Below are 23690 nucleotides of genomic sequence, written 5' to 3'. Positions count from 1 at the left end.
TAAAAGTAACTGTTTTTTTTTCCAACAAATTATAGCCATTTAATTGAATATCATGTATAGTTTACTACCTGTTTGTGTCACATAAGTAACAGTGAAGAAGGCATTAATGTATGCGATAAAGTCATGTGTAAGTGTTACTCCGTGCAACAGGTCAATTACAACAAAATTATATATTGCAACGTTAATAGACATATGTTATTTTCACGTTAAAAAGTGATTTGTCTCGGTTGATGTGTAGTTAAAATGATTCAGGTGACAGCAGCAACAGGATAATAAGGAAACATTAAATTGTTTGTCTGCAATTTCTTTTGACAAAGTTAACAATTAATTTGATATTTAATAGAGATGTTGAATTCCTTTAATCTTTCCTAGAGTGTAGCACTGCATTTCTTTAGTGTATCTCCCGCACTTACGTAATAAATAACATCTTTAGACGCTACCAGTGTGGCGAACTCGTGGGAAAATTTTCCATATTGTAGGATTTTTGACAATAATTTGCAAAAAAAGAAAATAAATGGTAGGATTTAATGGATTCCTCATATCTGTTCCACTGTCGCTAACAAAATTGTTTATGGGTGAAAAGGAGACAAATAAATCTTCAATGAAAGTTATATAAATATATACTTTTATAAAAAAGAATGAAAGTCATTAAGTCACTATGTTTGTGGCTTAGTAACTCTTGAAGAAACCGACCAATCTCGACCAAGTTTTCAACATACTAGATAAGGTTTAGGCCTGGAAATGGTTTTATCATTTAAGTTTGACGGTGAAACGCAGGGGAGGGGAAGAGGAGGAGCCAAAATACCGACCTCGATGAAATTTGCCACATAGATGAGGTTTGGATCTGGAATGTTTTTTTTTTTTTTTTTTTTTTTTTTGTCATTTCACTTTGATGGTGTAACTTAGAGGAGAGGGAGGGAAGATATAGAAAAAATACATAAAAATGAAAATAATTACATTTGTGACTTCGCAACGCTTGAACAACCAGACCGACCTCGATCAAATCTTCAAAATACATGAGGTTCCGGCCTGGTATGTTTTTTTTTTTTTTTTTTTTTTATCATTTCATTTTGACGGTGAAACCTAGGGGAAAGGGTGGAGGGATATGATCGAAAATGACCGATATTAGTGTCGAATCCATAGTTTGCGGTTTCGCTGAGATGAGCAGTGACACTTCCGATGCTTTAAATCCAATTTAGCCAAAATGAAACGTATTCTCCCGTGCGGAAACGGGTATTCTGCAGGTTAATGGTAATTGTATTTTTTTTAACTGTAAAATGCAGGTTCGTGTTAAGGGGTATCAGGTCAGATGCTCAAGTGTGTTTTGCCCAACTATTAAAATGTGGGACATTTCCTCAAGTATCTTATCTAGCTATTGATCATGAACTGGAAATCCATCACAGGCGCGAAAATCTTGGCTAATGGCCAGAACGGGGGTTGAGATTTTCATATATGATAAAATATATGCAGGGTTGCCACAAGTTAGATATCATATTTTCCATATTACGAAGGCAAAACACTGTATCTGAACAGTTCAAGGTGCAAACTGGATTTCTTTTATTGCTTTAAAGACTTAAGAAAAAGAGAATAATTAATTACAGACGATACACAGTATGTACGAATTCTTAAATAAATAACATTAATTTCTCAGGTTATGTACAGTATAATTCAAATAAGCTGTATTGAAGGAGATTATATTAAATGTTCCATTGTTTGAAACAAAATGTTTTATGCGTAGAGTATAACAACGATTAAGAATAGTATTAGCCAAGAGAAGAGATTTAAGGCTGTTTCGTCTTGAAAAGGAGGCTTGAAAGTATTGTCTTTAAAAATGAGTTTTTGGAAGAGTTCGGTGTCATCTCGAAAATTCTCTCTCGACATTATGTTGGGTAACACTAATTCCGTAATCTATATAGTACTATTATATAAAAGAATGGAAGTGATTCGCTCAGCATCGCCTAGATCATCGCCTTCTTTAGGTAAAAATAAACGTGAAATTTTTGACAGAATATTCCTCGGGTGCACTCCACTAGCGCACAAAGAAATGAAATAAAGTGCTTATGGTATCGCGAACACACAATATTCGATATTGCGTTGTCATGTTTAGATTTGTTTTACAAATTATGGCTATATAAGAGATTGTTCCTATTACATAGAGAGGCAAATATCAAGAAATATAATAGACGTTTATTATAACACGATAACACGATTAATTGCCACATTTTGCTTTGTGAAAAATGCGGGAAGATGTTTTGTATGAAAAGGTAAATAGCAAGAAGTATAACATATACGTAATATTATTATATAGTAAATTTTATATCCACGATATGTTTTTAATTGACATTTACTCATTTGTAGTTAGCACCTATAAAAAAGAAAAAAGTGATCATCTCCGGCTAGCACCACAGTATAAGTGCCGCTATATGTGTAACTTTCGTGAAGGGGAAGATTTAAGTTTGTTCGTGTACCAGTTTTAGACAATTTAAAATAGGATTCTTGAATTTCATTTATGCACAATTATTCTTGCTGTTTACTTTGAAAATGATACCATATGTTAATAGAGAACAGCAGTTTACTTTTTTTTTTTTTTTTTTTTTTTTTTTTAAGAATATGCTGACAATATAAAAGTATAAAGACGTGACACGTAATATGTTGACCTATCTCCAAATTCTGTTTTCTTCTCCAGCGCGAAATAAATTAACTAATCTTGTGTTCAGTGATAATGCAATATTTGTTTCGAGGGTGGAGGATGGTGATTTTGAAAAAAAAAAAAAAAAAAAATCACTATTGCCAAAAACTGTTTTACACAATGGAGTATCATTGCATCATATTTTGTGCACTCGAGGTTTCTTATTTGTGTCATGATCGCACAGAGGCCTTTATTTGAGCACTCCCGGCCTACGGCCTATCCCTTTTATTACGGAGGCAAGAGATAAGAAAGGATTTTTGGAGCATGTATTCCAAGGGAAATAAAGAGGTTTGTAAAGTTTTTTTTCTTTTTTTAAAAGAATTTAGTATCTCGCACATTCATGAAATTAGAGAGATGAAACTCAGCATATAAACTCTTCTTTATAATAAGAGAATACATATTTTTAGCGCTTTCAAAAATGCCGTTTCTAGCGGAGACATTTCTATAATATTCAAACTTCCCTTTCTTTCTTCAGAGACTATCGAATGTGAAGATTCGCTTAAGTTGGAGATGTGGAATTCAGTACATAGATTTTTAATTAAAAATAAGGGAACGCATGTTTCAAGAGCAAAAAGAAGGTCATATTTATTATATTGAAAATTCCTTTTATTTATACATAAAGTGCCGAGTGTGACAATTTAAATTTCCGGTATTATATTTATTACACCTTATCTTCCTGTAAGGGAAACAGGAACTTCTGCTACTGTATGTATAATCAGAATACGGTAAAATATGTATTTAATATCTATCCTTCGGTTGTCTGGGGACTTCGCCCAGAAATTGCCGTGTTTCCTCGGGCTACGGGCTCACACCTCATACACCTGCAAGCATACCGATTTTCAGTCCAAACATCAAGTTTCATGTTTCTAACTTTCGGGATCCCTAGATATGAATGTATTATTATAATCCGTAAAGAGGATTACGTAATATTTTATCATTTAATATTGAATTTGGAAGTTGTAGTATGGTTCTTTCAATTCCGGTTTGAGTAGAAAGATTAGTGTTGAAATGGAATATAGGCTATTCTTGGGACACTTAATTGATTAAAGAAAATTGCTTCTCGCTATCTATTATCATTTTTAATTTATAGTGATCAACATTATAGCTGGAAGAGAGTACTTTCTACTTCCGGTTATTCTAGAATGTTAAGGATGAAGATGAATGTTGTCCTTGAAACGTTTAATCGATTACGAAAACAGGTTTTCGCTATATATTACTGTTTTTGTTATATAGTGATCAACGATAAAACAAGATGTGCCTTATTCCTACAACTTCCGGTTTCACTAGGGTGTTAAGGATGAAGATGAAAGTTGTCCTTGAAATTTGTAATTGATTTCCGAAAACCGTTTATCTCTGTTCATTCCGTTTTTCCTCTACAATGATAAATGTAGAAACCGGAAATGGGTCATTTCTACTACTTCCGGTAGGCAAATCACCTCCATCAACGAACTCCCTCGAGATAATCACTCTATCTATTTATGGCAAAAAAACAGAATTTAAAAATTCGCATTTGTTCAAAAGTTATCATGTGGAGTAACGGACGTATGTACTAACATTGTAATCTTATAAGTACCATTACGTGATCCTAATAATAGTAATACTTCGACTAGCTAGGTGTTTCGCCCTCAGACTCTTGCATTTATTCAGCCTACTGTCTCGCACCTCATAAACGCACAAGCACACCGAATTTCAGTTCAAATACTAACTTTCATTTCTCTAACCGTCCTGAATGCCGAAATACACTGATAATTTCAAGTACCAGGCGACTTTGCCCCCAAACCTGCGTTCGACCGGCCTACGGGTTTACATCTCATGAACCTATAAAGTACCGAATTTCAGTTCAAATACCAAGTTTCATGCCTCTAATCTTCAGGGATCTAAAAATATGAACATCTTATTGTAACTGTGATCCTCGCCTTTTTTCTTTCCTTCTGAGCCAGATGTAAAAAAAATACGTATAGAGTGGCATCTTATCATAATAATTGCATTCCCTACCTTTTCCCCCACCATTTTTCTTCCTCTTTTTACTAAAATATCAGATGTTTCTAACCTTCAGAGATTCTAAACATCGATATATATAATAATTGGAACCCCCACTTCTTTTTCTCTTTCCATTTCTTTTCTTACCCTTTTAGTAAAATATCAGAAAACGCTGAAAAAACGTATCACATTATTTTAAATGAGAAATCTCAATACTAAATTTCAAATCTGTAACTTTAAAGAATTCGGAGATATGGCCTTCTTATTAAATTAATTTCCATCCCTATTTCTCCCCCTTCCCCGTCGAATTTCCAAAAATTCTTTTTTAGTAGTACCCTATGTCATAAATCTTACATATTGTCCAAATTTCAAGTTTATAGTTTGAGCAGTTTGGTCTGTGGGTTGATATATATTTGAGACGTTTAATTAAGTGCAAACTTTTTAGTCCAGTATGCAGGGGTCTGAACTCGAAAAACAAAATTAGTAACTTAATTAAACTTGCAGGGCAGCTTCTTTCCATCAAGTATAGGCATATCCTGGAAGTGCGCTTTAAGCTTCAGCAAATATGGCTGCCATACCTAATTTGGCCGCCTTTGTCTATAGAAGAATGATACTTTCCTTGATTTCTTACTTTACATTCAATTCTACGGTCTTGAAAGTTATAACAAAATATTTTGGAAGTAAAATTTCATTTCGTTTTATATATAATACATTTCTGTAGGTTAGGTAGATATGAAGTTACAAATGATAGAGTAGGCTTGTGTCTGTTTCTTTCAAGAGTAGTTTTCTGATTTTTTAAAACTCTTTCATAAAGAAGGCAGATTTCATCAACCAGTCAAAATGTATAAATACATGAAATTACAGGAGGAAGTATGGGTGATGTGATACTGTTTTCACATTAATTTTCAGGAAGTGACACGACTTTGTCTCTGTTCCAGAAAGATAACAAGACTTGTTAGAAATTACTTGGGAAATAGTTAATTGCAATAAGTTGTGAGTATATTCAACAAATGTATTTCGAATCCGAAATAACATTTCCAATTACACTTTTGTGCATCGTATGATGAAAACGCACTGGCTTTGTCTCTATATTTCGTATACAGAAGATTTATTTCACACCAGTCATACATTCCAAAGTTTTTACCTATAAGAGCAAGTTCGAGCAGACGACACGTATTGAAGGTGTACAATCAGGAGAAAACTTGACTAGAGCAAATATTCCAGCAATTGATTGTAGATCGGAGGAGTAAATGAAGAATATTCTCAATTACTTGTTTGGACACACCAGCACCAAACTTTTTTTTTTTTTTTTCTGAAGCTTGTGTATTGCAAGTGTAATACTCTCATGTACTTAATCCAACTATTATGTTAGTAATCTTCGAGATTGTACATGTCGGCGTTTTATTCAGACATGTTGGCGTTATATTAGTGTTGAACTATCCTCAAAATATACGTTACTTTTATGAATTTTTCGAAGTTCCTTCTTTCTTTTTCTTTTTAATTTTTCAGAGTAATAGGTAACTTTCCTGTTCTGAAAGAAGCAGAGTTTATTATATGAAACCTAAATTACTAAAATAGAAAAGCTCTGCTTAAAACTCGTCGTTTCAACAACTTTTTCCATTTGAAGCAGCAGTGGGTCTGATCCAACTCAACTGTATCGCTTATGTCCCAGCAGTGCACCTTACCAGAGATTGGTTAATTTATGTGTCTTTTATGTACTTGAATTTTGCTTAAATAACGTTTTCTCTTCGGACTATTTGCTAAATAAGTTTCTGGAAATTTTCGCATAATACCCCATTATTTTCAAATGTACCATATTTTTTATATATAAATTCTAATTATGGCATGTTTCTTTCATTCTTTCATTCATCAATGTCTCCTATAGCTTTTGAGCGTAATTGAGAGAAGTTAAATTTGACTATAGGCCTATATACTACATAGGCTTTGGCAGAAATATTCGATGGGAGGGGATATGTAACAACTGTAATAATAATAATAATATCTTCCTATTGTGTTTCGTAGAGCGCATGTTCACTTCTCTTCCTGATACTCCCCCTCTCCACATAAATATGAAGAGTACGTGGGACGAACGATGAAAATCATACTTTCACATTTCTGAGACTTTTTTTAAACTGTTTTAAATTGAAAATTGATTTTAATCGTTCTTCTGGCCTACTCTTCATACGTTTTCTCCATTCCCTGATATTCAGATTCCAAATACCAAATCCCGATATTCCCTCTCCCCATTATTTGTTTATTTAACTAAAATAAGTAAATTTGATTTTCCTTCTTTATTTACAAATAATAAAATATTTGGAATTTTATCTTATCTCCTCCTTTCAAAAGTTCTTGAGGTACACTATGCAATACAATACACCACTCTGGAAAACATTGGGAATGTATAAAATACAATCGGGGATCTCATCCAAATCTCCTGTCCAATGCAGTTATGGTGTGGTGCTTGAAGTAATCGTCTCTACATTTCCTTCACGGTTTGGTTAAAATATGAGTTTATTTGGATAAGTATATACTGTAGCCTGTTAAAAATTTTCTAAACATTTGGAAGCGATGGAACTTATTGCCTATAAATTAACCCTCCTCCACACATTAAGATTGTCAGTTTTCCAAAATTTAAGTAATCTGAAATCCACTCTATTTAAGTAGTAATTAAAGTTCAATCCAAGTCGCCCGATCCCCCCGCCCCCCATTGGATCCACGCTTGCCTGGATGGCCTAACCAGGATGTACGAACTCGGATTTGAACTCGGAATCTTGCGATTAGTAAATACAGCACAAACTATGTACCAGATATTATTTTAATATTGTCTTTTCTTCTTAATTAAGATTGAAGGAAATTTTGATAGAACTACTAGTAAGAGTTATGCCTAGTACGTAGGATAATAACAATCGTAACTTTAAATTGGACAAAGAACAAAGAACGTAACTTTAAATAAAATTGAACATCTCTTTCCAAACAATAATAATAATAATAATAATAATAATAATAATAATAATAATAATAATAATAATAATAATAATAATAATAATAGGACTAATAATAATTAAACTGACTTATTCAGCATATATTTGAAAACTTGGTCCTAACGGCGTCAACTCTCTGGTTCGTGGGGTCCCTGGTTCAATTCCAGCCCGAGCAAAGTAGGCTTTGTTGTGAACACCGTGTGCGTTGGTTTTCTCGGATCCTACCGTTTTCTCCAACTTCCTTTACTCCAGCATTGTGATCCGTCTCATGCTTGTGTCCTTTAGCCTCGGTGCATAATCAAGTCGTTAGGCTAAAAAATAAAATAACGGCGTCAATAGAAATTCGATACTTAATCAATATAACTTCTTGCTTTTGCTTCGTTTTCACATTGAGATAATTTAGTCAGTACTTTTAGGTTGTGATTTGTTTTTTAAGAAAAGTTCAGTAAACTTAATGTAAAACAGACATTTTATATTGTAAAGTCTTAGTTTATGCTTCTTTTTCAGTTGAACTAGTTTCAACTATCCTTAGTTTACCATATTTTTAAAAGCAACACAATTTTATGTGACACTCTGCAACCATGTCTATCGGAGATATTTCATAATAGCCTGCAGCGAAACCACCCATCCCCTTTCTGGTATTTGCTAAGAATGCAGCGGGTGTCCCTTCTGTTTCGGTTGATGATCATCAGATTAAGAAAAAAGATAACCACTTTAGGAAATGACTCTGGTTTAGAGACTTGAGGAAATAGACACTTGGGCAAATGACCCTATTTCGTGTTAAAGTGACTTGTGAATCTCAAGAAACAAGCACCAAACAACGTTAATTGTACTCTGGTATTTGATAAAGGAAAAACGAAAAATAAAAGAACAGAATTGATGTAAGAAGGTAAAACGAGAGACATTGAGCTTCCAAAATGTTCCATACGAAATGACTCAAGAGTGAAGTTTATCTAGTTCTATTACGTTCAGTAAAATATTACGGCACAAAAGTATGAAGGAAATAATAAACTCATAACAAAATGTACTTATTATCATCAGCATTTTCAGTTGTCTCTCTCAATTAAGGAAAAATACTTGTTCATAAAGTTTTTGGTAAATGTAGACGATCGAAATTTTCTTATAATTTACTCATATACAGTAAAATCTGTCTTCAACGAATCCTTTATTAAACGAAACTTGTGTAAAACGGAAATATTTCATGGTCCCATGAATTTACTGTTGAAAATTATGTTAAATTCCCTTCATTTAACGGAAATTGTATGCAGAAAACCCTCCTTCATTATTGGAGAAATTAAATTAACATGTGTACAGTATATTTTTTTCTGTTCATTCTAAGTTTTGCGTGTATTAATTCGTAGTAAAAGCAAATACTGTAAATTGACTAAGATGCATACAGCATCTTATTCTATCACAGTATGTCATTGTCTACTATATGAAAGCACTGTTTCTGTTAACCGGAAACCTATCTTCAACTTAAATATTTGAGAGTCACCTTCAATTCCGCTAAAGACAGGTTTTACTGTATTGAATAAAATGACTAATATAGATCTACACTAATTACAGTGTTCATATTTTCTAGGTTTAAAAATTGTATTAGTATAGTGTGGAAAATTCACGAATAAAATGGGAATTTCTGCCTCTCGAGGTGAGATTTTATAACGTTTCCGGTTGCAATTAATGAACGGCACTTGAACCGGTTGACTAAAATTCAGTGGCCTTGTACAGACATGCAGATGTGAACCTTTGTCTTAACGAGGGATTGCAAGTACACGAACTCCTACCGGGAATCGAAACCGAGTTACCCACGCTCAAGAAGGTTATGGCAACCACTGTCTACGACATGAAATGATACTTTCAACTCTCGTTCGGTAGACAGCCGTAACCCGTGTAGCCACAACGAAGTACATTTGATGGCACTATAATCACTTTAGAGGCCACAGTGGCTCAGTGGTAGAGCGTTCATTTCTGGTGCTTGGGGTCCCGGGTTGAAACCCTGCTCCCACCAAGTGAACTGTGTGGTCGACAAACACCGTGTGCGTGGGTTTTCTCGGGTTTTTCCCGTTTCCTCCCACTTTCTTCATTCCAGCATTTCATTCATCTCTCGTCATCACCGTCTCCTTTAGCCTAACCGGCATAAAGCTTGGGACGTAAAACTCAAAAATTTCATTTCATTTCATATAATCACTTTGTTCAATATGTAAAACGTAACTTTTTTTTACCCTTTTAGAGCAGGAAGAAAATATTCCGGCCAAGTAAGTTTGTGATGGACAACATTGAACACGCGAATTTTGTAAGGGTATTCCCATTTCCTCGCACATCCTCATTTCACAAATTATTCCATCATCATTCACTTAACTTAATAATTCTTCTCCCTTGTCCTAACGGACATAGTCGTGGGACATTAAAGTGAAATATTTCATTTCATACCTTTCGAAATGATATTTAAAGTTCATTCGAAATCATATTTAAAGTTCAATGATAAATGTCTCATCGGAAGCACGGCGTTCTTCATTAGATCCATTTATTTTCCCAATAACACAAACCAATACTACGGACTACACATCATATTACTGGAGATTGGCAGTAGAATTGAGACCAAAAATGCCTTTTGCACTTCAATATTATATTGCATCTGGAAATGAATCGCTTCAATTGCTTTTCAAAATACAAGTTTCCAACTTGATTTTTGGAGACTACAATATCAGCAAAAACACGAAACTTCATCAGCGTGTTGTTTTGGTGCACAACACGAGAAACCTCACCAGGCCCGGACACTGGAAGGATTGACAGATTGAAAGCTCTTTCTTAATTCAATGGGTGGTGGTGCATGGCCGTTCTTAGTAGGTGGAGCAATTTGTCTGGTCAACTCTAATATTATTTATTCGCAGTTTGAGTACGTGGTAAGGTGTTCATAAACTACCCACTACTTATTTCATGGCATTATACAGAAGCACAGTGTTTGCTAAGCTGTCTTTTTTTTTTTTTTTTTCATAAATACTAAGGTTCACTTCCCGGACTACAGAACCCCAATTCTCCGCTTCATTATGGTATTATAAATTTGATACTTAATAGAAAGTCCAAAGAAAAATACATACCAGTTTTAAAAATATATAGAATAACAAAGTTATCACTTAAAGAAAATACTACTGGCATTATTTTAACTGAATTAATTGTTGCATTATTATGCTTGTTTCTGATAAGTTGTGGAAAAATGTGTACTTTCTTATTATTTCGTTATCATGTAAACCAGTAATAATAATATTAATAATAATAATAATAATAATAATAATAATAATAATAATAATAATAATAATAATAATAAAATGTTTATTAGGCATCAAACATCACACAGAGCCACAGGAGTGTCAAGGCAGCAGGTATACGATACATGCAACTATACATATACAACAGTCTTCCGCTTCGCTGGATTAAAAATAACAACAATTAGTAATATGTTACACACTGAGAAAAAATTGTCGGTGGCGTACTTAAAAAGATAGGTTACATGCGTAATTCCTGAGTTTTTGCACGTAACGTACAGCAGACGCATAACTGAAAACGCATGTTTTATAATACTTTATGTATAAATGTTCCATCTATACGTACTTTCCGTATTAAACAATGTTGGCGGTCAGGATCTCACATACAAATGGACGTATATAACATATAGCTGACGAAGGTAACATAATTATATGTATGTGATATACGTAAAAATGTTAGATCTCAGACATCCTGCAAAGCATGATGTAACATCTAAGTGTAGTGGGTATGTAGTATATGGATAGCGTATGGTCCATACTGATTTCTATAGTAAGCAAGAGGATACCGTATATTTGTACAATATACCGCTGTCCGGAGAACGGATTTTTCACTGTGCATTAGTCAGTCATTTTCTACTATTACTGAAGCACTCTCAGTTTTCTAACATGCATATATATAGTGGCGAATCCAGGATATGATGAAGAGTGGGGCTAAACCATAGTTTGCGGCTTGATTCAGTGTAAAACAGGATTGAAGCCCATTTTATCCAGTGTATACCTGAACGTCAAGAGGGGGCTATAGAAATATATATATATATATATATATATATATATATATATATATATATATATATATATATCCATTTCCCAAGTTGTGGGGCAAAATTTTGATTTAAACGAAATCGGAAGTGTCACTATTCATCTCAGCTACCAAGAAAACTATGGATTTGACACTAATATCGGACATTTTTGATCATTTTTAAATATCTCCTCCTCTCCCCCTCCCCTAAATTGCACTATCAAAATGAAATAAGAAAAAAACATCGTAGGTTCGAACCTCATCTATGTGGCAAATTGACCAAGATCGCAAAAATGTTGTTATGTAATCTGCGGATCTCAGCCCAATGAATGTTCTATCTGGAAAATAGTGAAATGTTAAAATTTATGTTTACGTAAATACATTACGGATCTAAAGCATTTTAAAAATCATACAATATTATTACTGAATCTGAAAATTTATCATCTAGCAATACTAATATGTATCACTGCGTGTTACAGCGGACAATAGTTTTCGTTTCTTCTTACCCCCTGCGGTCCATTTCTTTTCATCTTCGATTTGAGTTTCTGAAGTCTGGCAACCAACAAAGAATCGATCAAGATTTACCCTATCCCACCTTTAAGTATTGAATTTCCAAAACTTCACATTATTTACAGCCTGTGGTACAACTAGAATATTTATACAAAATTTTAAGGCTCCACGCCTTATAGTTTCGGAGATATGGCAAAAGAAAAATAATTAACTATTGAAGCTCCCATCCTTCTTTAATAGATCCAATTCCCAAAACCTAGAAGCTTATAAATTACTTTTATCAAATGCATTTTTTTCAAGTGGTGTTCGGCTCACACTGTAGTAAAGTTTTGTTTTATTTTTGGACCAAAAAACCCAATATATTTCAGTCAAAAGTTTTCTTGTAGGCTTTATATCTGGAGAACTACATATTGCGTAACCAAATCCAAACGATCACCTAAACCAGTATGATGTGCTTATCTGTAAAAAAAAAAAAAAAAAAAAAAAAAAAAAAAAAAAAAAAAAACTGGATTTAGGGGCCGTTCAAATATTTTGTTGCCCCTGACCCAAAATCTAGTTTTGGGCCAAGATCGCAAACTTTTAATGCATTTTTTAAAGAATCATTCCTAAAATTCTTGACCAAGATAAAAATTTTTGATCCATTTTTTTGGATCATTCTTATTTTTTTTTTTTTTTTTGATACAATGATCACATATATTTCAATCAAAAAATTCCTTGTACGCCTTATATATTTAGTGTAGGTAAATTCAAACTATCACTTAACTCAATTTGATGTCCTTATTTCGTAATAAAAGAATTATCGATTTAGTAGCCGTTTAAAAATGTTGTGGCCCTTGATCCAAAAAGCTAATTCTTGGTAAAGATCGTTATTTTTGATCCGTTTTTTCTATTCCTTTTTTTATTCTTTTCTTTTTTTTTCTTTTTCTATTTCTTTCTTTTTTTTTATCATTCTTAAAATTTTTGTTTAAATATATGTTTTCAACCTAAGGAAAAAGTTACAATGTAGTTTAGAAATTAACTCTTGGAATTTGGTAGAAATTGAATAACTTGGGTTAGAACCTAATTAAACGCCATGCTACTTACTGTTTCTTCATTCCATCGACATTGGCGATAAGGATTGAGGTCACGATCATGTAATATATTACCTGAAAAGTACATAATTTAGAATAGTAAATTATATTGTTTCACCAATCAGTAATGCATATTTACAGCTAGAATAAAAATGGGATAATTTAATACAAGAAGTGGGCTAAAGTTGAATATGACATACACAATCTGCCAAATTGTTATTGGTGCGTTTGGTGCGTTCAGTTCACAAGGAAATGAAACCCAGTATTGACCATTTTGACATATTTCGCCTTTAATACCTATATCTGCAGCTCATTTTAGACCCTAAAAGATTCATGTACAGATATTGCAGTGGTGCCCACCCCCCCTCATGTCCATGACGCACCCCCCTCAATTGCCTATCCGTAGGTGTTCTTCCATGAAAAAAAAAATCTTTTCGATTAATCTTTAGACCCTCTCAAACATATTTATATAGATTTTAACCCCCCTAAATATTTTAATGACGCAGTTTGCGTCATAGCCCCCCCTTGTGGGCACCCCTGGATATTGTAAATAACTATTACCATGTCAAGAAATGTAAGCTTGTCCATACACTTAAGCGTTCTACATAAACTTTGTTTTTAGAGCTCCTCCGTGGCTAAGTGGTTAGCGTACGCGCCTTTGGCGTGCGACACCCGGGTTCGATTCCCGGCGGGAGCTCATGTGATTCGGATTCCACGTTAATCAGTAGGTCCACGTCTCATATAGCCTCGCAGCTGAAAAGGGTCAGCTAAACTTAAAATCAACTCAACTCAACAAATTTTGATTCTTTCTCTCGCAGGTTTGGTAGTGCAACTTGATTCCCTTGTGCCCTGTATTTCCCATTTATCCTAATGGTGTTCGTTTTCTAAACGAATAACGGGCTCTGGACAACGGATTGAACTGTCGAGCTGAATCAAAACCTCGATCGCACACAAATTTCTTCAAAGTTATGAAAGGGTAAAAATCCGAAGCAACTTGATTTGGAATGTATTTTGGGTGCTAGAGCACCTTCCAAACGATTTGGGTAAGTCTGGCAAGAAAGTATTGAACAGCATGGAAGCAAGAGTTCAATTTGAAAAATATAACATTTGAGCATCACTTGGAAACATGATACAATTTTCTTAATATATTAGTACAGATTGTTTGTGAAACAATGAAGGCGGACGAAATAATCCATTCTTGTGTTATAGAATAATTTGATAGAATTATTTCACAGATTGCGGTAAGGTAGAGTTATGCTTTTCAAATGCCATTATTGAGAGAAAATATTATAACCTTAAATTGTGTAAACATACTTTCAAAGTATTGAAACAGTGTGGTCTTTAAAACAAACATTTTTTTTTTCAGTTCATATATCAAATCATTAGAAATAATTTCTGTATTTCGACACTGACGCCTCCTATAGGATAATTCTATAAACCATTTGAACTGTAAGTATTACTGTCGAAATAACAATTGTTCGTCCGTTCTTTCGTACTGTTACCTCTGATATATCGGCCAAATACATAAATGCTACGATTTCTATCACTCTTAAGACTTGCTTATGAAATTAATAAGGTTTAGGTGATAAATAACATCATGTTCAGAGAATTGTTTACGGTTTGAAACAATGAAGTTCACGTCCTATTCTCTTCAACGTATATACTTTGCTTTCGATAAAGAGTGATGCATAAAGAAAACAAGTAAAAGTTGCAACTCGCTTAATGTGTTGTTAGCATTGTATTGGAATTATTTTCCTATTGTGTTTTGGTTAAAATAAAGCTCGTTCCTTGTATACTTTTTTTTCTTTCCACATTGCGTGTGTGAATTTTTACACGCACGTGCTGCTATTAACAACACCCTGAATATGTATGTGTCATGCAATAAACATAACCACTTTCGCTTTTTCAAAAAATTATCTAACATGCTTATTCAATAGTGAAAATCTGTTAATTATAGGTGAACGGGAATAAAGTTTGTTTATTTAGTTACTTGCTGTAACCGTTGGTGTGAATCAAGATCTACTGTTTAACAAATAATACAAAACATACATACTTAAGAAATAATGATAATAATTAATTTTTATAAAGGATTAAAATAAGACCTATGGGATACTTCTTTTACTAGGGTGGAACGAAATAATTCGAATTTTTAAATTTTATTCCTAATAGTCCGGAAAGGTTACCTTTTGATGCGGAAAACACATAAATAACATTTTAGGGTAATTGGAGCATGTTTTAAGGTGCCGTAAATACGATAGTTTCATAAATTTAAAATTTCACATGCTGTTTCAGACCCTTTCGCTCCTTTATTTGCATTTTTTTTTTTCGTTCAACCTTTTCTACATATAGTCGATTGGTTTATATTCAGCTGTTGGAATATCAATACAAACATAATGCTGATTGATATATTTAGATACATATGTCGATATTCGATATTGTAATATTTTGATATTTATTGATTTTTTGATATTCGATACTTAGTTTCTAAATTTATATATTCCATATTTGGCAGGGGACCGGTGCTTCAGTGGAAGAGCGTTCACCTCGTGTGTGGGGTCTTAGGTTCTATCCCAGCTAGCGCCAAGTGCACTTTGTGGTGGACAAACACCGAGTCTGTGGGTTTTCTCGCGGTTCTACCGTTTCCTCCCACTTCATTCATTTCACCATTTCATTCATTTCTCATCATTACCATCTCTTTTAGCCTAGCTGACATCACCGAGGGCCACAAATCTCAATAATTTCATTTTCATGATATTTGTAATTGTAATAATAACAATAGGACATACTAGTTGGCTTTCGAGACACAGTTGAATTTGACATTTTTTTTTTCTTTTTCCTTTACACTGGCCTACTTTACCTTGATTTGCAACTTTCAAATTTAACCTTCTTTTCTACTGAAAAGTATCTGTAATTCAACAAGGAAATAATTATATATGATAATTAAATTGAAATTCATCGTAATATGGCACATGACAAACACTTTGCCACTTTTTACCGTAAAAGTCAGATCCACCGGTATTGTAACAGAGCGGTGCTTGAGCGATTGACAGTAGAAATTCAGACTCCGATTAGTGATAATTTCACAGCATGTTTTATTACATCTGTACTCTTTATCATGTGGAGAGGAGGGCGTGGATCATGGATCAGAGTTGACGACGATCGATTTCTATCGGTGGTGGGTCAGACTGGATCACAGTAGGTGTTTTTTTCATAGTAGGTTCCGTTTCGAGTAGGTTGTGAGTGGTGGTGGGCCGATGGGTCATAGGTCATGTCTTCATTGATCACTCGATCTCTGCTCTTGGCAGTGAATCATGGAAACGCAGATTTCATAAATTTAGTCTGTCGCACAATTACATCACAGGAAGAATCATGCAATGAACTTGGAAATCCTGTCTTTAACCAAGCGTGTTTCCTTCATATATTTCTGAATCAGTGCAACCTAGATACATACTTCTTTTGGAAAGAATTAATCTTAAATTCTAAATAATAAACGGAACAGAATACCGCTGAAGACAAATGAGAAACTAAAGTTACAATAATGCATAAAATAGCATAATGAATTTACAGGCACACACAAAACTCAATAATTGTATATGGGAGTTATATGGGAGTAACGATGCATACAGCTGTTCGTACATAGAAAAAAAAAAAAACTTTAAAAATTCTTTTGCAAACTGTTTCATTGTTAAGCGAGAACCTAGCCATTAAAAATGTTGTATAATTGCTTTATGAAAGATAAAGAATTCACTTTTCATTAGTACCAATTGTTGCATGCTTTGTGAGAGAAGTAATATGTAAGTCATAGCGTGCAAACTTCGGAAATGTGTATTCAGAATAACCATAGAATGAATACGATTTACAATTAGAAAAGAGCAGAAACGAAATTTTATTTCTTCAGCTAGAGTATTAGTAGACGTTTATATTATTATTATTATTATTATTATTATTATTATTATTATTATTATTATTATTATTATTATTATTATTATTATTATTATTATTATTATTATTATTATTATTAAGTATTCCGTCTTTCGGTAGGTCCTTGGACTAACGAGTAGGTTTCTTTTCGTGCTTCAGGTTTAGGCTTCGAAATGTTTCTTCCATCCATGTTTTTCGATCTTCAGCTTCTTCTTTTAATTCCCAATATTATCTTCTATTTTTCAAATCATCAATCAGTTCTTTTCTGTTTCTTCCTATTCCTCACCTTCCTTCCACCTTTTCTTCTATGGCGGTATAAAGAAGACAACTTCTTCGCAAGATGTGTCCAATCCAATTGGCTTTTCTACGAAGGATGCAGGATAGAAGTGTCCTCTTCTCTTCTATCCGTTTTAAAACATCTTTATTTGTTACTCTCTTTGTCAATTTAATCTTCTCCATCTTCCTCCAACATCACATTTCGAAGCTCTCCAAATATGTCTTGTGTAACTTCCGTAATGCCTAAGTGTCTGAACCATATAGTTTAATACTCCATACATAGCACTTGACCAACTTCTTTCTTAGTAAAATATTAAGGCTGCTGGTTAAAAGTGACCTTTTCTTGTTGAATTCTTCTTTGACTATGCAATTCTCGACCTGATCTCTCTGGCGCAGTAGGCATCTCTAGTCAACATACTTTCCAGATATTTGAAACTAGCAGCGTTCATCCCGCTTCGCTGCGGTCACCCCGGAACGCAATAAACTTTGTTACTTAGATTATTTTTTACTTTTTCGCTTTCAAGTGATATGACAGCGTTCACCACGCTTCGCTGCGGTCACCCCGGAACGCAATAAACTTTGTTACTTAGATAATTTTTACTTTTTCGCTTTCAAGTGATATGATAAAAACCATAGAAGATTGCAGTAAATCTTAACATTATATCGCCTGTCATTTATGTTAACCCGCCCCGCTTCGCTGCGGTCATCCCGGTGCTGGCATATTGTAAAAGTGTCTGTAAAAATAAGCAAATCAATTAAAAAATTTTAAACAGAAGATTCAAGCTATTTTCCGCTGTATATCGCCTGTCATTTATGTTAACCCGCCGAGTGACACGGTCATGCGGGTTGCATATAAATACGTTTATTTTTACCTATGATGAACTAACAAAGGATTTGTGGACACCTGAATGGTCAATTATCTCAAGACACTGGTAATTAAAAATTAAAGTGATATGATAAAAACCATCTAGGGTCCAAATCCTAATAACCCCCCAAAAATGAAAGAAATTGGTTCAGCCGTATTAGCGTGATGAGCGGACAAAGAATTGTACGTTCTCTTTTATATATATAGACTAGCAGCGTTCACCCCGCTTCGCTGCGGTCACCCCGGAACGCAATAAACTTTGTTACTTAGATAATTTTTACTTTTTCGCTTTCAAGTGATATGATAAAAACCATAGAAGATTGCAGTAAATCTTAACATTATATCGCCTGTCATTTATGTTAACCCGCCCCGCTTCGCTGCGGTCATCCCGGTGCTGGCATATTGTAAAAGTGTCTGTAAAAATAAGCAAATCAATTAAAAAATTTTAAATAGAAGATTTAAGCTATTTTCCGCTCTATATCGCCTGTCATTTATGTTAACCCGCCGAGTGACACGGTCATGCGGGTTGCATATAAATACGTTTATTTTTACCTATGATGAACTAATAACAAAGGATTTGTACGTTATGGACACCTGAATGGTCAATTATCTCAAGACACTGGTAATTAAAAATTAAAGTGATATGATAAAAAACCATCTAGGGTCCAAATCCTAATAACCCCCCAAAAATGAAAGAAATTGGTTCAGCCGTATTAGCGTGATGAGCGGACAAAAAATTGTACGTTCTCTTTTATATATATAGATTATCAACCTCTTCAAGTTTTTCTTGTTCTACTCTGACCCGTAAGCGCGTATCCACGGGATATTCTCATGACTTTCGATTTTTCGATCTTGATTTCCATTCTTTATAGTTTTTCGGTGTTAGCTAGTTTGTCAATCATCTCATGTAGTCCTTCTTCGGTTCCAGCTATAATAACCGTATCATCTGCATACCTGTTCTTGTTAATGATCTGCCCTCGAATATATATTGCCCTAATTCACGATCAATCCTGCTAGATAATTGCTAGGAATAACAGGGAAAATAATAGAGGGATTAACAAACACAATATAACAACTCAACTAGAACCAGTGCCGACCACAGAATTCAAACTTTGAAGTTAGAAAGCGAGGACATTATTCGTTCATCCCATTTCTTCCCACAATGTCTAGAGATATAAATAATCTAAGTCAGTGGTTCTCAAACTTGTTGTTCCGCGGCCCACACTAAATATTAAAAATTACTTTGTGGCCCACCTACTTTTATTCAAATACACATTGTCATTCTACCTAATGGTGGTATTTCAATTTTGTAAATCAAAGTTCTAAATTTTCCATATAAAGGTAACACAGAACTCACACTATTCTCAAAGCAATGTCCTACCCCGTGACGGATTTTGACTCACCCATTCTCTTTCCATCCTAACCCAGCATCTCTACTGACTGTACAACAGGGTAGGGCTCTGAATAACCACTTGCACTTCGCCCCGTTAACAAATTTCACTTCCTGAATGGTACTTACTTTACAACATATGTTTCTACATCAAAATAACATTTTCACAATTAAAAGGAAAAACTTTTCGCGACCTACCAAAGAAACGGCCCGCGACCCACACTTTGAGAAACACTGATCTAAGTGACTGTTTTATTTTGTTTATTTTGAGACTTCGGATGCATTTTGAAAGAAAAAAATATATGTGTAAAGAAGCTTGCTAATTCCGTAGGACGCTGTAAAAAATGATAAGTGACTTCAGTGATTAAACAGAAGAATCTGATACAACCAAACATCGGCGAATTGAAATCGGTTGTTTTTCTATTATTATTTTAACGTCCCATATTTATGGTGTAAGTGCGGTGTAGACCTAGTGTCGTGAGGATATTTGAGGAGTGAGTTAAATAAAAAAGTACCGGACTATCGTCACTAAAACCAGCAACAACCTGATTACACTCACGATCTGTTGATTACGCGTCTTATAATTTGATCTTTTTTATTATTGTTATTATTTTCATATCTCCTGCAAGGTAGTTATACTAATCGGAATTTACAAATTAGTTTAGAAAAGGGTCTCCATTCCTTTGGTAGACAAAACATCGCGTGTCGCCCTTCGTCGTAAATTGTTACAGTACAGAATGGTGGTTTGTTTGCATCAGAAATACTTTGTAAATAGATAAAAGAATCAAATTTATACTAATAAAATTCGAAAATACAAAAATTCTGTTCACGCCCTACATTGACAATTATACAAAGGTCTCTTTTTTACCGAGTACCGAACTATTATAATCAGTAGCGTAGCCAGGATGTGTGTTTGGGGGGGCCCAAGTGCTGTTATATGTACATATAGAAAAATTGCAAACAAAAAAATATATGAACATAAAAATATATAAAAAATTACAAACATCAAACTACCAAAGTACATTGTCGGACCTCTTTGGGGGGGGGGCGGCCCCTCCGGGCCCCCCCCTTCCCTACGCCACTGATTATAATAATCTAACTAGTGAGGTGGACATTTTTTCGAGCTACCCGGTGTTTGAAAGAGCAATAAAACGCGTGCTGGCCAAATAATATTACTTGTGCACTCTTTGTCAATACCATTGATGTTATTGTTGTTGTTTATTTTTTATTTTTTTTTTCTTTTGTTTCCGCTTGTTGACATTTCCCTGTGTAAAATGGCACAATTATGCTGTATCTGGGAATTTGTTCAATAAATAAATAAATAAATACATATTTGATGAGTATCAATACAACAACGCCCAACTTGGTTATAGCAATTTCAGTTTCTGCGACATCCCATCCATTGCATCAACATTCAGTAGGACCAACTATTGTGTGCAAGTGATTTTATATCATGCACAAATGTATCAAGGGGGTAGGGTGGCTCAGTGGTAGAGCCCTTACATTTGGTGCACGGTGTCCCTGGTTCGAAGGTTTGTGGTGGACAACATTGTGTTCGTGGGTCTTTTGGGGTACTCTCGTTCCCTCCCTTCCACTTTCTCATTCCACCAATTCTTCCATCATCATTCACTTGCCCCAATCATCCGCCTCCCTGAAGATTTCCTTTCATTTTCATTTCATGAATCAAACTCTTATATAAAGTATCGCAAATATGAGGAGTTTATTTTGAAAAGAACATTTCTTTGCTTTATTTTATAAATTGATCTTTAACGGTTTCTGAATGTATGAAATAAATTATATCGAAATACGCGATGAGCTTCATGCAAACCGGAAGGTTTGGGGTAGAAATCATAATGTAAGATTAGTCGTGAGTATATAAATTAAATGAAATCTTTCAGTTTAACGTACAACGAATATGCCCATTAGCCTAAGGGAGATGGATGATTAGGGCAAGTGAATGATAATGGAATAGTTAAGAGGCCTCATCACTGCGAAAATAAAATACCGCTAATTTTACAGTAATTATGTAATATCTTGAAATAGATAAAAGATAATCGAAAAGTGGAACAAGACCTCCCTAGACAGTATTATTTTGCGTGAGATACCGTTATCACGACTCATTTATCTGCTTTCGATTTCCAGCCATTTAGAAAATCGGCATTTATTTTCGCGTTTCTAAATAACTGCAAACGGAAAGCTAGTAGGCGACTCGTAATAACGGTACCTCATGCAAAATAACATCGTCCAGGGAGGTGTTGATCCACTTTTCGATTGTTTTTTTTTTTTATCTATTTGCAGATATCAGATAATTACTGTAAAATTAGCGGTATTTAAATTTCGCAGTAATACAGACTTAATGGAGTGAAATTGTGGGAGAAAACGGGATTATCCGAAGAAATCCCACGGACACGATGTTGTCCACCACAAACTAATTTGGTCAGGGATAGAACCAGGAAGCCCAAGCACTACAGTTAAACGCCTTACCATCGAGCCAAAATGGCCCCGTCGTGACTGTAGAAAAGGAACAAAATCCACTTCGTTCAGTTACTGCCACATGAAATTAGCAGTTGTGGAATATTTTATTTTTTTTAAAAAAATTGAGAAACTGTTAAAGGTCAATTTCGAAAAAAAAAATAGAAATGGAAATGATTCTCTTTGAAAATGTGTGCAATCTTTGAATTTTCCATTTTTAATGGTTACATACCTCGAAAAGGGGGGAGGGAAGGGGGCTTAGTGGTAGAGCGGTTACCTTTCGTGCCTGGGGTTCCTGGATCAATTCCCAGTCAAATAACTTTGTGATAGACAACATCGTGTCCGTGGGTTTTCTACGGTTACCTGGTTTCCTTCCACTGTCCCATTCCACCAATTTTCCATCATCATTCCTTTGGTTTAATCATTGTCTGCGTTAACCTAAAAACCATAATCGTGGGACGTAAAACTAAAAGATTTTATTTCATTTTTTTTTCCTAATACATCGACACACATTTCATAACTGAATTACTTGTTTCCTTCTTTTTAAAAAAAAAAAAAAAAAAACACTTGGTGTCGTTAAAACCAAGTGCAACTGCAATTGATTTTTTTTGTTAATTGTTCATCAAAAATAATGAAAAATGCCTGAAAGCTTTCGAAATGTAGGTGTGGAGAACAATTGACGGAATTAGTTGTGTCAAGCGGAAAACGAATGAGAGGGTGTTAAAAATGGTGGGGGAGAAAAGAAACAATTTTACATATTACTAAGAAGAGGAAAAAAAACTGTTTGCAACATTGGCTACGAAAGAAACTGTATGATGGCGGATGTTCTAGAGAGTATGGTAGCAGGAAAAAAAGTGAGGGGGCGACGGAGACTAAAATTAACGGACGATATCAAAACAGAGAAATCGTACGTGAAGACGAAGAGGTTAGCGAAAGGCCGGAGAGCATGGAAGCTTCTCAGTTGAGGCAAGTGGCCTGCCAATAAAGACATAATACATACGATGATGATGATAATGATGTTCATCAAACCGTGAAAGCCATCTAATGGAAGGAGATAAAAAAAAATGAGCTTTAGTTTAATTATGATAGTTTCATATTGTGGAATAATGGTAGACATCCATGCAAATATTACAACCGGAAATGGTGGATCTGTCAAAATGTCTGGTTTCAAGCAGAAGTCAGATTACGGAGAGAACGTGATATTGGATTGTTTATCTCTACTTCTTACTTTTTCCATTACGGAAATCAATGTTGATGTCGGAATTCTATTAGATTACTAACGTTTCTGTCATCAATAGAAAAAGAAAAAGGGTTTGAGGTAGCATGGAAAATGAGAAGAAATACTTAAGTTTTACCGTGTGCCGTGTCGACTAAAGGAGACGGTGATCATGAAAAATGAATAAAATGGTAGAATGAACAAAGTGGGAGGAAACGGGGGAACCGCAAGGAAAAAACACACACGGTGCTTATCCAC

The 23690-nt window shown here is 34.4% G+C and overlaps 1 protein-coding gene across 1 annotated transcript in view; it reads right to left on the bottom strand.

The window, feature by feature from the left end:
• LOC145673852 (uncharacterized) overlaps positions 1 to 23690 on the bottom strand; it is a 52495-nt gene that overhangs the window by 2913 nt on the left and 25892 nt on the right. Inside the window, exon 2 of the mRNA XM_081743624.1 lies at positions 13306 to 13367. Within this exon, the coding sequence (XP_081599750.1) occupies positions 13306 to 13367 (62 nt within the window). The remainder of the gene's footprint in view (positions 1 to 13305; positions 13368 to 23690) is intronic.

This window comes from Thermobia domestica, chromosome 17, assembly GCF_964235325.1.
Source record: "Thermobia domestica chromosome 17, izTheDome1.hap1.1, whole genome shotgun sequence".
Taxonomy (NCBI): Eukaryota; Metazoa; Arthropoda; class Insecta; order Zygentoma; family Lepismatidae; genus Thermobia; species Thermobia domestica.
This window is presented reverse-complemented; position numbering and strand designations above follow the sequence as displayed.